Source organism: Diachasmimorpha longicaudata, chromosome 14, assembly GCF_034640455.1.
Source record: "Diachasmimorpha longicaudata isolate KC_UGA_2023 chromosome 14, iyDiaLong2, whole genome shotgun sequence".
Lineage (NCBI taxonomy): Eukaryota > Metazoa > Arthropoda > Insecta > Hymenoptera > Braconidae > Diachasmimorpha > Diachasmimorpha longicaudata.
The window spans coordinates 4,228,211-4,242,960 of NC_087238.1; the positions used below are offsets into that span (position 1 = coordinate 4,228,211).

The 14,750-nt window shown below is 41.3% G+C and overlaps 2 protein-coding genes and 1 long non-coding RNA gene across 3 annotated transcripts in view; all 3 read left to right on the forward strand.

Annotated features, from left to right (window-relative positions):
• Positions 1-7,809, forward strand: part of LOC135169367 (tubulin monoglutamylase TTLL4) — a 91,691-nt gene extending 83,882 nt beyond the window's left edge. Inside the window, exon 5 of the mRNA XM_064134312.1 lies at positions 5,705-7,809. Coding sequence (XP_063990382.1) covers positions 5,904-7,598 — 1,695 coding nt within the window. The 5' untranslated portion in view covers positions 5,705-5,903 and the 3' untranslated portion in view covers positions 7,599-7,809. The remainder of the gene's footprint in view (positions 1-5,704) is intronic.
• LOC135169168 (enhancer of split mbeta protein-like) lies at positions 3,790-5,331 on the forward strand. Its single transcript, XM_064133905.1, has one exon. It carries the CDS (start codon positions 4,320-4,322, stop codon positions 4,899-4,901), a length of 582 nt encoding a protein of 193 aa, XP_063989975.1. The 5' UTR covers positions 3,790-4,319; the 3' UTR covers positions 4,902-5,331.
• A 2,053-nt stretch (positions 7,810-9,862) lies between the features above and the next one.
• Positions 9,863-13,698, forward strand: LOC135169022 (uncharacterized). Its single transcript, XR_010300141.1, has 3 exons — positions 9,863-10,502; positions 10,597-10,675; positions 10,753-13,698. It is a non-coding gene; the product is annotated as an uncharacterized LOC135169022 (long non-coding RNA).
• Positions 13,699-14,750: the final 1,052 nt, after the last annotated feature.

Sequence of the window (14,750 nt, forward strand, 5' to 3'; positions counted from 1 at the left end):
GAGAATTTTTTTGAAGGGAAAAACCGATTTGGAGCACTTGCTGCGGTCGACAAAGTGAATTTTCCGAAATGTTTTTATTTTGTTATAAAGTTTGTCGACAATTAATTATCATTTCGCTGGTTAAATTGTTATTCCGATGATCGATCGATAGTTTAACATAACATTTTCATGACTACGACGATGTGGAAATCGTTTATTTGTATTGATCTAGATTTTTCGTAATTAGAACCGATTTCGACGTCGATTGAGTCGTGAATGGGTTCAAGATCCGGTTAAATAATTTTCTGAATTTGTTGCAGTCGATCAGATGAATTGTTGACAAAATATTTACCTCAAAAAATCTCATAACGCTATTTTTCAAAGTGCTAGTGATTTCTGTCGCATCTGCACTCCCCAGAGATTTATAGTCAGAAAATATGGGACCGCATTTGTTTCCCTCACTCAGACGAAAAGTAAAACGATTTTTCCAGTGAGATTTTTTTTAATGCCCCAGGGACAACCTCGGAGCTCTCGAGAGGCGAGAAAATCATCCGGCACTCGAAAGTTTCATAAACATCGCGAGTATCCCTCGGTTGTTCTCGAGTGAGCGTTAATTGGATGCTCTCTTCACTGCACTTGCCTCTGACACTCACTGGGTCATTCATCTCGGTGGGTTGATGGGTCTTGAGAGCTGACTGTCAGGCCCCAAAATCTATCGCCCGGGGGGAATTGACTGGAAAAATTGATGAAGAGATTATCGATGATCGTCGTGGGGTTAATGATCGCCCCAATAATCCCCGAAACCCTTATAATTTAGGGCTTTACACGACATTATGGTACACCACTCGGTGAACATCATCACCTGCAGCGAAAAAGTCACATGAAACTTTAATTATTAACTCGAAAAAATGTGGAGTGTCTTATTAAAATAGATTAATCATATGAAAAATTGCGGACAAAATTGTTCAATAAATTATCCAGCAAATTCAATAAATTATCCAGTAATTAAACCGACGACTTTGGTGGTACAAAAAATCCATAACTTGAATGTGAATAAATAAAAAATTTCCATTCGGAACTACTGAAAGGAAAAAAAAAACTTATCACATGATCTATCATCTAGAATTCCATCGCCTCACCCATCGGAATTTTTACCAAAATTAATTAGTCGCTTGGAAGAAAAAGTTTAAATGTTCAAATCAAAGGCTCGATAAAAAAAAACCTCCGATCAGATAATGGAATGATCGAGCATCTTACAACCGCTACTGAACAATCTCCCCATCGATCCATCCCAATGTCGATCACAAGAGCCCACTGATCCATACCTTATTACATTATTACTCATTAATTCCTGAAGCCATGTCTATCTGTAATAATCGTTGATCCGTGCAGCGATCCCATCTCAAACCCGTCACAGCCCTAGGATTATCATTCATCCTCGCGGTGAACCGGCTCCTGCAATGGCGGAAGCTCAGCTCGTTTTCATATCACTCGTTTAATTCAGAGTGTATACTTTCACTGGGTGAAAAATAATAATGTAAAAAGGAGATTGAGCCGTCGGCATTTTGAGACGACTCAGCAATTGCACTTGCGCAATCACGGTTAGCTCGCGCGAGATCACGCTGAAGTGCTATCAACTTATGATACATCGATTAATCACTGTCGTTACTTTCTGTTGTGGCACGAGACTCACGCGGATGATTGAGAAAAACAAAATGTCGTAGTGGCAATTAAAATGTAGAGACTTTGACGAGACAAATACCATGAAATTAGCGATATTTTAATTGAATGTTTTCACTGAAAGAGGAATTTATTTGTTTCAAACTACATTCGTTAACTACTACCGAGTCAAACGATATTTCCTACGGTCTTATTTAAAGTATCACCCACGTACTCTGGTAGAACCTGAAGAATTGCCGACAGTGTGCCGACTTTCGGCCAACTGTCGGCCTAACCTCGGCCCACCGTCGGCGATGTCTCCCTTCGAGTCCAGATACACCATAACCATCGAAATCAATTTATTAATAGTAACCAAACCCTTTCATCATTATATAAAAAGTCTGGAAGTGATTCTCGTGCACCAAATGATTCCGATCGATGGACAATCATCAAGACCAATTTTCAAATTAAAATCTTATCAAATTTGCGAACATCTGACGTAAATAGTGTTCACCATTTATTTTATTTATCATTCCATCCTCATTTTCTCTCTCCCTCGTCTCCCCCCGTTCCCCCTAATTTTCTGACTCCACCGACAGTCATCAACCTCACCAGCAGGAAGCAGAGTTCAACCGAAACTCATAAGGACATCACAAAACGGGTTCACCCAGCATTACGGTGAGAATCATCCACAAGAGGTCGACGAGACGTTCCATGAATATGGCCCGTGCTACTCAACAATACTCTCGCATTATGTGCACAACGTGTCGGCAATGGGTCGTCGTAGCACTAAGGTTACATTACTCCTACCCCTCCACCCTTCTCCACCTCCTCAACCACCTCGTTTTGGCACACACAGATGTACTAATACTCACTGAGCCACTTTAGGTGCGTGCAATATAAAGAGAGGACTCACGCTTCGCCGCACAATGGGCTCTGAGCGTATCTTCTTTTTTTTTTTTTATTCATCTCTCTCCCTCCCCCTGGGTGTTGTATTCATGGGGGCCCTCCTGTGTTGACGGGGTGGAACGGAGCCTGAGAATATTCCCACGTTCTGTAGCACGAGCCAACGAGTACACCAAAGGAATTCTTTTTCGTTCCTTTTTTTTTCCTTATTCTCCGGGGGTTTTGGTGAAGAGAGAAGAGGAAGAAGAAAAAAAAAAAAGACCCGAAGCCAGGGCTTCTCTGAGAAAATACGGTAACGGGGAAAACGAGGAGGGGAGATGAAGTGAGAAGAGGATTGACGGAAGTCTGTCAGCCACACGCTTGCTAAATTAACATCAAAACGATTATGGCTTGTACCGTTAAATTTGCAGTCTCTCAATATGAGGGAAACATATTATTCAAGTGTTATTCACCGATCAAACATCAGCAATCGTGATTGAAACAATTTTACACCAGATTGTCCCTGAAGCAAGCCAATCAATTATGCAGCTTCTCACCTGACCCGTCAGTCACCAGAAGCCACCTGAAAGACATTTCAATCATCACCAGAACATCGGCACGTCTGATGACATCATTGCCTTCAAATTATCCATCGCAATAAAATCATTTGCTTCAAACTGTCCCTGAAACACGCCAACCCATGATGCAGCCCCTTATCTGACCTGTCACCCACCAGATGACACCTGAAAGACAACCCAATCATCAACCCAACACCAGTAGTCCCCGTAAGAATCACAAAAGATCGTAATCACGGAAATCTGGTCGTGCTGCACGTGACCGGTATTCTCTGATTGTCGTTACCACGAGACAAAAGTCTCCAGACATAGTTACTGAGATCTTGCCACCTTCGCGCAGTGAGACAAATATCCGTAGCAATGATCTCCTCCCTCTCCCTTCCTCGAGGCAGCAAAACCAAGTTAAGCTTCCTCACTTCATCCGAGCGAGATGATGGTGCTGGAGGTACGAGGCAACGAAGGAGGATGAGAGGAGAGTGGAAGTATCCTCGTGCTGGTCGCGCGTCGTGGCGTGTGCGGTAGAGAGATCCTCACATTGCCGCACTCTCCTCACCATCGGGTCTCATGATACCAATGAGCCACTCTTGCTTTTAAGTGAGACAAGCACGAGGATTGAAGAAGGATGGAAAGGTCCCCTGGTGAGAAGAGGGATGGAGGGGGGAAGGAGGAGACAGGGGGGGCTCCTTTTGCAGGTGTGTCTGGGCCACTCTGGTTATTCTCCCTTCTCCCCCGGGTGTCCCCACTTTCAGCTCAATACAACTACAACAAACCTGGTGTTGTGCTCGCACACAGCAGGCCTCAGCGATCTGTGGGAACGTTTCGTCCTCTGTGCTTCCCACGATACGCTCCTCCGGCTGGTAGCCCTTACTTGTGGTCTACCCATAATCCAGCTGTCTCACTCTTACTCATGTCCATTGACGCTACAAAATCCCCAATATCCCAACTGCATGCTGAGTGAAGGGAAGGAGGGACGAACGAACGAAGCTGTTTAACTTGTAATTCATGGGAGTGGGGATGGAAGGAGAGGCGAAGGGGAACATGGGGTATAAATGCTGGTATAAGTACCCCACCAGAGTTACCATACAGCTCAGATCAACTCGGCACTCCGAGAAAGAAACATTGTCGTGTCCCATTGACTGTCCAAATCATTGTGACCTTGTGATTTAATCAGTGCTAAGTGATTGAAGTTAAGTTTTGATTCTTCATCTGTCATTTGATATCATGGCACCACATACAACAACATATACTGTTGCTGGAGGTATGGAGTACGAGGAGCCAGTATCCCGGACTTATCAGTATCGTAAAGTTATGAAGCCAATGTTGGAGAGGAAGAGACGTGCTCGTATCAATCGTTGTCTTGATGAGCTGAAGGATCTGATGGTGACAGCACTTCAGGCGGAGGGTGAGAATGTCGCCAAGTTGGAGAAGGCAGATATTCTTGAGTTGACTGTACGACATCTTCATACGTTGAGAGCTGCAAGGAGATTGACATTGACACCTGAGAACAGCTATGCTGACAGATTCAGGGAAGGATTCACTCAGTGTGCTCAGGAAGTGTCAACGTTCCTTCAGACAACACCAGCTGCTGCTGCTGTTCATCCTGCTGCTGGTGCACAGTTGATTCGTCATCTTGGGGGCTGTCTACGTAGGCTGGAGGGATCCAGTGGTGCTGGGAATCATCAAGTGGCAACAAAAGTCCCAGTTAATATTTCACAGGGTGTCTATACACCACCACAGAGCCCTGTCAGTGTTGCAAGCTCGTCGGAGGAGTCCGTTGAAAGCTCTGTCTGGCGTCCTTGGTGAAATTCTGATGATCGTGGATGAATTAACACCGCAATCCGTCGGATACTCATATGTGAAGAATTAATATTCTAATTAGCAATTTAAAAACATTTATACGACGAATCAGTTTGTCTTCCAATTTCAATGTTTTTTTTCATTAGATTTTTAAAAATCAAAAATTTTCATTTGTAACAATTGATAGAATTTTCTTACTGTATGGGTGATGAAGCTTTAAGTAATGTCTGTGATAGGGATTTTGTTGCCGTACCTGAGATCAATATTTTCTCATTAATGATTAATTATATTGAATTGATTTTGTTATGTTTAAGATGATCTTTAGATATAGTTGATACACCCTTGTTGATACGAGAGATGAATAAGATTGAGATGAGAGAGAGTTGATAAATGCACAATTGATTATTGAATAAACGAATAATTTTTTCAATTTTAATTACTGTTTGATTTTGGTTTTTTTAATTTTAAGACATCCCCACCTTTACTCCTACCATAATTACACTGTAAATTACGTTGTTTCATTGAATTTCCTTCTGTTTGGGTGAGGGCTATCAATGGAGAAATTAATCAGTCTATTCTATAACATCCGGAGGGGAGCAACAACTGTTTTTTTGCTTCAATGACGATTTACAGATTCACTTTGATTATCTGTCTGCTGATACTTGTTCGTAATCCACACTTGACTTGATGCAAATAATGATAAAAACTGAATGTTCGATAATTCCACAAGAATTAATGAAAAGTAATGAACTAGACGTCAAAATGATAAAAAATATTGTTTCAAGAATTTCTTAATTTTTTTGTTCCAGATATCAATCACGTGATGGCGAGATCTGTCTATCAATGCTGCTAGATAATTTCCCCTTCCCATCGGACTAAATAAAACCCTCCAATTTCCATCATAAAAATCCCGACAGGGAGTCGACCCTGGACGAGTCACGCCGTCACGTCAAATCACGTGTATTATCATAATCCCCTCCCTAAATCCGCCCAGATCGTCAGACCAATATGGACGTCATCACCTATAATCACCACGAGCTATCTCAACCCATTCCTACCGACGAAACTGAGGACGATCTCGAGCAGGACTACGAGAAAGACGAGCAAGATGAACTGCCATTTCTCAACAATTCAAACCGAATAATTCCGGATTCAGAATCAAGCGAGGAAAACACTTGCGTTTCACCACTACGCAGAAGTCTATTTCCAAATGTGCCACCTTATATAATCTTTCAATCATACGATTCCAAGGATCACAATCTGCCAATTAGTGTGACAAAACACTTGAAGTGGAAGTTAAGTACAATCACACCAGTGTTGGTCCGACGAACAGTTGTGAATTCCGGTTTTCGTCTAGTGAAGAAATCCCAGGATTGGACAGGCACTTGGGGAAAGCACATGAAGTCCAACTGCTTCAAGTCCCTGAGAGAAACCCAAAAGGTTAATCATTTCCCAGGTACCTTTCACATAGGCCGCAAGGACAGATTATGGAGGAACTTGAGTAGATTGATGTCCAAACACGGCAGGAAGGAGTTCGGCTTCGTTCCGCGTACTTACGTTCTTCCCCAGGATCTCCGGAGCTTTCGTCAAGTCTGGGAGAAAACCGGGGGAAAGGAGAAGTGGATCATCAAGCCACCAGCATCAGCAAGGGGGACAGGCATCAGGGTGGTTCACCGCTGGTCCCAAATCCCCAAGAAACGTCCCATCATCGTCCAGCAATACCTGTCCAAGCCACTGTTGATCGGTGGCGCCAAGTTTGACCTTCGATTGTATGTCCTCGTCACAAGCTTCAATCCACTCCGGGTCTATCTCTACCCCGACGGCCTCGTGAGATTCGCCTCCGTCAAGTACAACGATGACATCAATTACCTCAGCGATCGACTCATGCATCTTACTAATTACAGTATTAATAAGACATCAGCTAGTTACACGAGTAATGAGTGCGCTGATTCCTGTATCGGTCACAAGTGGACCATCAAGACATTCATGACGTACTTGGAGAAGGAAGGGGTTAACACAAAAAAACTTTGGAACTCGGTGAAGGATATTGTTGTGAAGACGATGATTGCTGGTGAGCCACCAATTAATACACTCACCAGGACCAATACAACGACTCGATACAGTTGCTTTGAACTATTTGGAGTTGATATTCTTCTTGATGAGAACTTGAAGCCTTGGCTGCTGGAAGTCAATATTTCACCTTCACTGCAGTCATCTTCAGCTCTTGATGTTGCTGTCAAGGGACCACTCGTGAAGAACCTCTTCAACATCGTGGGATATCAACTGCCCGTTGATCTACCTCGCAAAGAAGCAGCTACACTCGCCAAAACTTATGATTATGATTCAGTGTGTCAGGATGTGAGACTGGGCAAGATGATGTTGAGCAATCAGGAGAAGCAGAAGCAAGCTCTCTATGTCAATCTCGATCGAGAGGATTATCTTGAGGATATCCTGGAGGATCTCACTCCGGATGACGTGAGACATCTCATTGCTCATGAGGATGAGGTTTCCCAGACCGACAGGTTTGAAAGGGTTTTTCCCACTAATGACACCGCTGGATATCTTGACTTCTTCGATGTTCCCAGGTACTACAATCTCTTGCTCGATGCGTGGGAGACGAAGTACGGTGATAACAGGGAAAAGGGCATTGAAGTACTGAGGAAACTGTGTGACAACAAAGTTCATCTCGAAAATACTGCCTAGACTTTTTTATCTACTCTGATTGAGTGACAATTTTCGCAAGACTTGGAGCTAAACTGTGTTCAAATTTCTAGAGTTGAGATGATGCAGGGGGAGGGAATTTTCGAAGCGGGGAGGTTTTTTTTATTTATACCGCTAAGAGTGCCTTCTAGAATTATTTCAATTTGATATTGTATGGAACATTGACTAATAAACGATGAATTTTTCACTGAGACATCGATTTTTCCTTCTCCCGACTGATGGGGTTTTCCTCAATGGAAAACGAGAATGTTCAGATGAACTTATGACATGAAGTGATTCAGACACGAGTCCTGATGATTAAAGGGGAGAGAAATACCAGGGTTCAAACTATTAATACAACTTCACCAACGTAAAAGGCAAAATAAAATGTTATGACAATTTAATGTCTCTATTGTGTCATCCTCGGGGAGTTGGCCAGACGGCGCGTCGGGTAATTCAGTGTCTCAACTCAGCAATGACAAAAGGAATATGGTAGAGATTTCTTGGGGCTTCCGTCGGTTAAAATTCAATCATGGGAAGGAAGTGAGCATAAGGGTCGACCAAAAGCAATGATGACTTGGTGAGCAAGGGGGAGAGTCGAGCTGGAATGATTTTTAATGATTAGTATAAATACATACGAAATAAATAGGATTGAGAATAAACGCTTGAAGACAATGGGACACTCGTGGGGAGTTGGTAACATTCAATGAATTGATATCGTTATTGTAACAACATAATAGACATATTTTCTTATTGAGATTGCAGTCTCGTATACGTTTGGCTGACGTACGTGCCGAACAACGTCTTTCTCAATCTATTTCATTCATGAATTGTGGGGATCGAGTTGAGGTTTTAAATTGAAATTTTAAGGAAGATAACGGTATTTCATGAGCTTTCATCGACGTTTAGCAAAAACCATCGAATTTCGGATTTCACGGGGCCCTCGAGGGGGTTTGGAGTCTTTAAATTAATTGAAAAAAATTCTGTTAATTTATTTAACCGAGAAACATCCGAAAGTTTTTAGAATTAAAAATTATATTGATAGTGTCCACAGATTTTTCGATAAACCTAGAATTTTCAACGTAAAAATACCAGAAAAATTCTCCTCATGTTTGTCATAATTTTAAACAATAGATCTGCCCCCCCCCTTATTCCCAAAAATTGTAAGTAGCCCGTATACCTCATACTCATGCGTGGGCGTGCACACGAGTCCCGAGGTAACGACTTAATAAACCGTTCGGCGCGGAAGCCAGATTGTCCCGGGTGTGATAAAGAGAGAAAGGCCCACCACCGAACCCATAAAACCAGATGAGAAAAAAGACAGTAGGTGGGGGCGGATGCTGTGGGCCCGAAAGAGGTGCGGTGGAGGGTGAACGGGGGGGGGCCTTACCACTCCTATCCGTGGTCAGGTGCGTCGCGTGCCCACTTTTGTACGCGTGGTGTTTTTGTTTTGGGAAGGCCCAAGCGTGCCCGTTCCCACGCTTCCGAGTGTATGGACTCTCGTGCGAGAGTCCCAAAAAACCACTGTACAAATTTTGGCGAATCGGTAGTCCGGTTGGAGTTGGCGTGAGCGATATGAAATATAGATTTTTTTTTCCCAAAATTTTAACACATGAATTTATATTTCACAAGTAAAAATCTTTTTTAACAGTAAAAATCGTAAATTATTTTGTCAGTTAGAGTTAGAGAAACAATTTTTTTTTCCAATATTTAATTTAATCATCGATAATTACTACTTCTTATGCCAATGAATAACATATTGTTATTATTATTATTATTGTTATTGTTATATTAAAATATTTAATTGATAGGATTTCAAATAATGTTTTCTTCATTTTTAATGTATTTCATAAGAAATAATACAATTTTTGAAGCACAAAAATCAATAATTAATTCACCTGACAAGAATTAATTTTATGAATGAATATGAGTATTTACTCCTGACCATTGGAGTGAAGAATCGTAGTAAACATGAATAAAGAGAGAAAGATATAACAGGGTATGGGTAAAAGGTACAATGAATGCGCGAGCGCGCTAGCCACCTGACGCCGCACTCCGGCAAACACACATCGTGGGAACTTTGAAAAAAAAAAGGCGGAGATACGAGTAAAAAAAAAAATTGACTCAGGGGGAACTTTAGGAATTCGACTCTTTTATTACCGACCTGGGGGAGCCCGCGGGGTGGAGGGGAAACTTGGCACAGTGTCCAAGGGGTACACGTGCAGCGCGCATGCCTGTACAAACGATATGAGCCCTTCATTGGTAATGAGAGGGGGTAGGGGGGTGGGAGGGTGAGAGGCGCGTTTAATACAACTGGACCCCGATTGGCGGATGCGTGCGAGGGGTTAGGGGTGAGAGGAAGACAGCGTTTTATTCGAAATTATCCGCACTTATCGTATGAATGTATATTTTTGAGCGATCGTTTCCATAAACGAGCGGATATATTTATTTATTTATTTATTTGGTTTTTTTTTTAAATCGCTGCAGGTTGTGAAAAAAGTTGAGCGCAAATTACAACGTCGAAGAATTTTTTTTTATATTTCTCATAAGTGCGAAGAATTTTTTTTATTGTTTCTCTTCCTGTGTTGGTAGATAATTCGGTAAATAAAATTTTATTGGTAACCGACATTTTTTATTTCCTATTAGTAGTGAATTATGTATTGACATGCTCGGGTATATTGTGTCGGCACTATGGGAACGGTCTGCGTGACAATATTTGACACTGTTAGACACGTATAAATAAACCTCGTCACGGGTGTTAAACAATAAGGTACACATAATATGCGTGATAGCATGCTACATGTGTCTGGCGAGAATGGAGGGATTGGTTTAGGCGACTTATCGTTTTGTCATTCTGGTAGACACTGCCGGAACCAGCAGCGACAAGGTCCCGTAATCATGAACGTGGTATGTGACATGTCAATTATATCGAGAGGGAGAGAAGAAAAAATCAATTTTTTCCCGATTTTTTTTACCAACATAATTTTTCCAATCGGTACAGTCAACTAATTACGACAGGAACGTAAGTGTTAAGGGATGATTTAGCCCTGACATCCCTCCCACTGGTGCGCAAAACAATCGTAAGTTATCTGATAATTTTTTTACAATTTCAGGGTGTGACAGTCGATAATTTTTTATTCCCAGTTATTTTTTCCAGATCGACCCAGGATTTTTATCTATCTCAAACCTTCTCCGGAGTGATAAGCTAGTGATAACGAATTTCAATGGCACCTTCCCCTCTGCGTATGAAAAATAGCGCGGGGTAATTTCGGAAAAGTGAGTGTTTTTTTTCCTGAAAAAAAGCTCGAGATGAATAAGTGTGCTCTACGCGTGTCGTCGCTCAGTGATTGGAATAAACCCCTGGGGGACACTTTAAATGGCCTCTTCTCGTGTGAATGGTTTTTCTCACGGTTAAAACGAACGTCAGGTGCGCAAGGACCTACGCCTTCAGGAAGTAACAACGGTTCCTTACAAGGATTCGCAACTTGTGTGCGTTATAGACTCATCTTTCTTCCCACGCTCTGAGACCGTTTCTAACGGACAAAATTTCGAGTGTTTCTTGTTTAGTAAAGTGGAAGAAGTGAGGGACGAGGGAGAGAGAAAAAAAAAATGAAGGGGGAAAGAATCTCAGGCAAAAAATGGCGGTGTGGTTTTGACATATGTGTTCAACTCCATTTTTTTCCCCCTCTACCATTCAATTTTTTCTTCGTCTATCTCAGGAAACTTCTATTTTAAGAATGTCCAAGTAATTTGGATATTTTTTTCCTTCACTGAAATCCAGAGCTTTTACTTGAGCCGCAAAGTCTTCCCCTGATTTTATTTTAAACAATAATAATCCACTAACATTTTTCGTCTTCATTTCTCAACAATTACTGTGTATTATATTCAACTAAATAATTTTCTATCGTTCGTCCCGACGAGAATTCGAACAATTAGTTCAATTTATCAAATTCATCAACAACGAATGTTTCAAAAAAAGGTACCATAATTTATTTGATTTTTAACCTTTTTCTTAATGACTAAAATACTTGAACTGCAATATGCCCTCTCCTAATCTATAAACGATATTTAAATTGTGGTAATCGTCGTCAAAAAATCGATTAACGTAAACCCATCACCGCAAACAATTCAGTAATTACAAACGAATCATTACCTAAAGTTCGTTTTAATTGCACCGTCTCGACATAAGTCGGCGTAACAACCTATTGGGCCCAATTGGGTCAGTATCTCCGAGCCACGTGTCTGCCACGCTTATCCCCCAGGGCTTTAACACAGATCCATCAGGTTGACCGTATCCCCCCCTTCCCCTGTTGCTGGGTCTGGTCAGTGAAATTAGGTCCCAGAAAATGTGATTTTCATTCGAATGGATTATTCACATTTTTTAAAAATTCTTTTGCAGTTCATTTAAATTGATAACGTGTTGTCATTGACATTCATCCCTGTGTTCACGGGAAAATGATTTATTCCCCAACAGTAGGTGAAATGCGGTGATTTGACAAGGGCAGAATGACAAGGGCCAGAGTCCAGGGCCCCCACTGTATCATTCTAAACATCAGGTTGTTACCTATTAGAGTCTACTTAGGGGTCAGTGGAGACACCCGGTGCGCTCGTTGGGCGTCAGTGTCCATAACGATGATGGTCCGGGCCCACTGACGTTCATTCAATTCCCCTCCCCGTTAACCCCAGACGGAAGGTGTACACGGGTGCCGGATGAATGCCCCGTGGGAACAGAACGCCCGCTAGTGCAAACGATCCGCCAAGCGTTGCAGGAAACCCTCACTCCCACTATTTTTTTTTTTTAAATCCCTTAATGTTGTTATGGCGCTGTGATTTTTGGCGCCAGTCAGCTTGTAATTATTCAAATTTACTGGGATTTTTTTAACGGTGAATGGAAACGTGACAATTATTATTCATTAACCCACGATAAATTTCTGTGATTTTAAAATTGTCATTAAATTATTTTCATTATGTGTGGAATTTATAATTAAATTGAATAAGTGAATTATTGGCTGTGACCAGAGCCCCCCCCCCCATTCCATCGATTCGTGCGTGCGAATATTCGGGTTTTTGGAACCACAATAAGTCAAAATGGCAAAAAATTGAATTAAATTTGCGAAAATGCCTCCGGGAACAAAGGGACCAGAATATTTTTAGTGTTTCTAATCTCGCAATTAATTCAAACGATTGAGTCACTTTGAAAGTGACCAGTCACCCATAAATAATGATCTCAAGTTAATTTATCTGCCTCATAAATAATTGTCAGGGGAAAAAAGGCCCATACACAATTCACCATTCACAAAATCCAAATAATTACGTAACAGTCCATGTGGTGCTTTCGCGTTCCATTCAATCGTCGATTTCCTATAATTTAATATTCATGAATGGATACGCATATCCGGCGTGAATGGGATTCTATCACGTGCACTCACCATTTTACATGAATTTTCTGTAATTACGTGGAATAACAAGATGAGCGGCCAATTTTTTATTTTGGCCCATCGAATTATGGGAGCATTAAAAATTTCAAAATTAAGTTATTATCTCAAAGTTCATTTAAAAATGTCGATGAAACTGAGAAAAGCTTTTGGAAAGCGCGCAAAACATCGTTTCATTCAGAATTTATTTTTTAATTTGAAAATTCTTCTGGGAAATAATTAAAAAATAGAAAATATTATTATGTAGTTTATAGTAATTTATAGATTTTTGAGAAAATGTCTCGAGTTTATTGGAAAAATTCTCTCAACTCGCAAAAACTAATTTTTTTTAACAGCAGATTCGTAATAACATCGCCACACGCGCACACCCGAAGGGCCTAATGCCCTCCCCCACTCGTCTCCACCCCCCCATTGCATGCCCGAGTGAATACAGAAGGTTATATACATGTTTGTGCGTTGAAACGCACAAATGGAGGGAGTCAAAGGTGGAGAGGGGAAGAGAGTGCCCCTTTTGCTACCTCCGAATGGCCTCCGAGGCTACCGTGAGAACGAGCTGAGGCATCGCGTCCCACACGCGGGGCCCTTCAGCCGGCACGGGGCCCAATAGGGCCCACTGTAACACATACACAGGATATACAATTGACTTGGTGTGGGTTTACCACGTGAGACGAGCGTGTCAGTGAGTAGAGGGGCGCAGGCGCGAGCCTCACACGCGACAAGCACACGTCCAAGGAGTCACCACTATTTACAACAAAAAAAAAATTTTCTAATTAAAAAATTGCAAATTTCACGCTTTGCACTTGCAAGTAAGAAGAATCCTATTGTTCCTCAATTTTTTCGTCGTATAATTTTATTTTTGAAATGAAAAATAGAAAATTATTCCAAAAACGGAGTTTTTGCAACAAAAGAAAGAATTGACCGAATGAAATTATTGAGAATTTTCGTTTTTTTTTTATATTGCGTGGTAAAATATATATGTTGATTCTACCCCACGTAAACAAACCTTATCATTACGACAGGCTCTCATTGAATGCGTCATTCATGCGACGGATACCCGAGTCATTTTTTATTTCACCTCCATTGATATTATTTGTACACAAGCGGATATAAAAATTTATAAACCGGACGTGCGACGTTTACAGACACGAGTTGTAAACATTCGCACGCTCCTCTCATATCGCAGCGTAATTGAAGGCGTTGAACGATAAGATTGGGGAGATCGTGTAGCGGTTTCGGTACTGTATGTGCAAGCGTCGCCCTTTTTTCCATCCCCTCACTCCTCACCCTTGACTCATATGTCAATTGATAAGGTTGAGAGCGGTTGAGTGATATGTGGCCGTCAGGAGAGCCGGCTCGAGCGGTGACATCACTAATTATTATTATTTTTCCTGGAACCCGAGCGCGCGGAAATCGTAGAGAAAATAATTCCGAAATTATCGAACTGTTCGGTAAAACGTTTCCGATGGTCGGGTAATTTTTTTCAACCGGTTAATAATTTATACTGAATCGTCGACAAATTTTATCAAGTGATTATAGTGGAATTCGGTTATTTGTTATTTTATTTATTTATGAGAAACGTCTAAAAATATTTTTATTGATGAGAAACTGGAAAATCGGGTTTTACGAGCAGAATTAATTCATTAAATTGGTTAATTGGGGGATCGATTGATTACTTAAGTCTCTCAAGCCAAATGACTTAATTAAATCTTAATCAATCAAT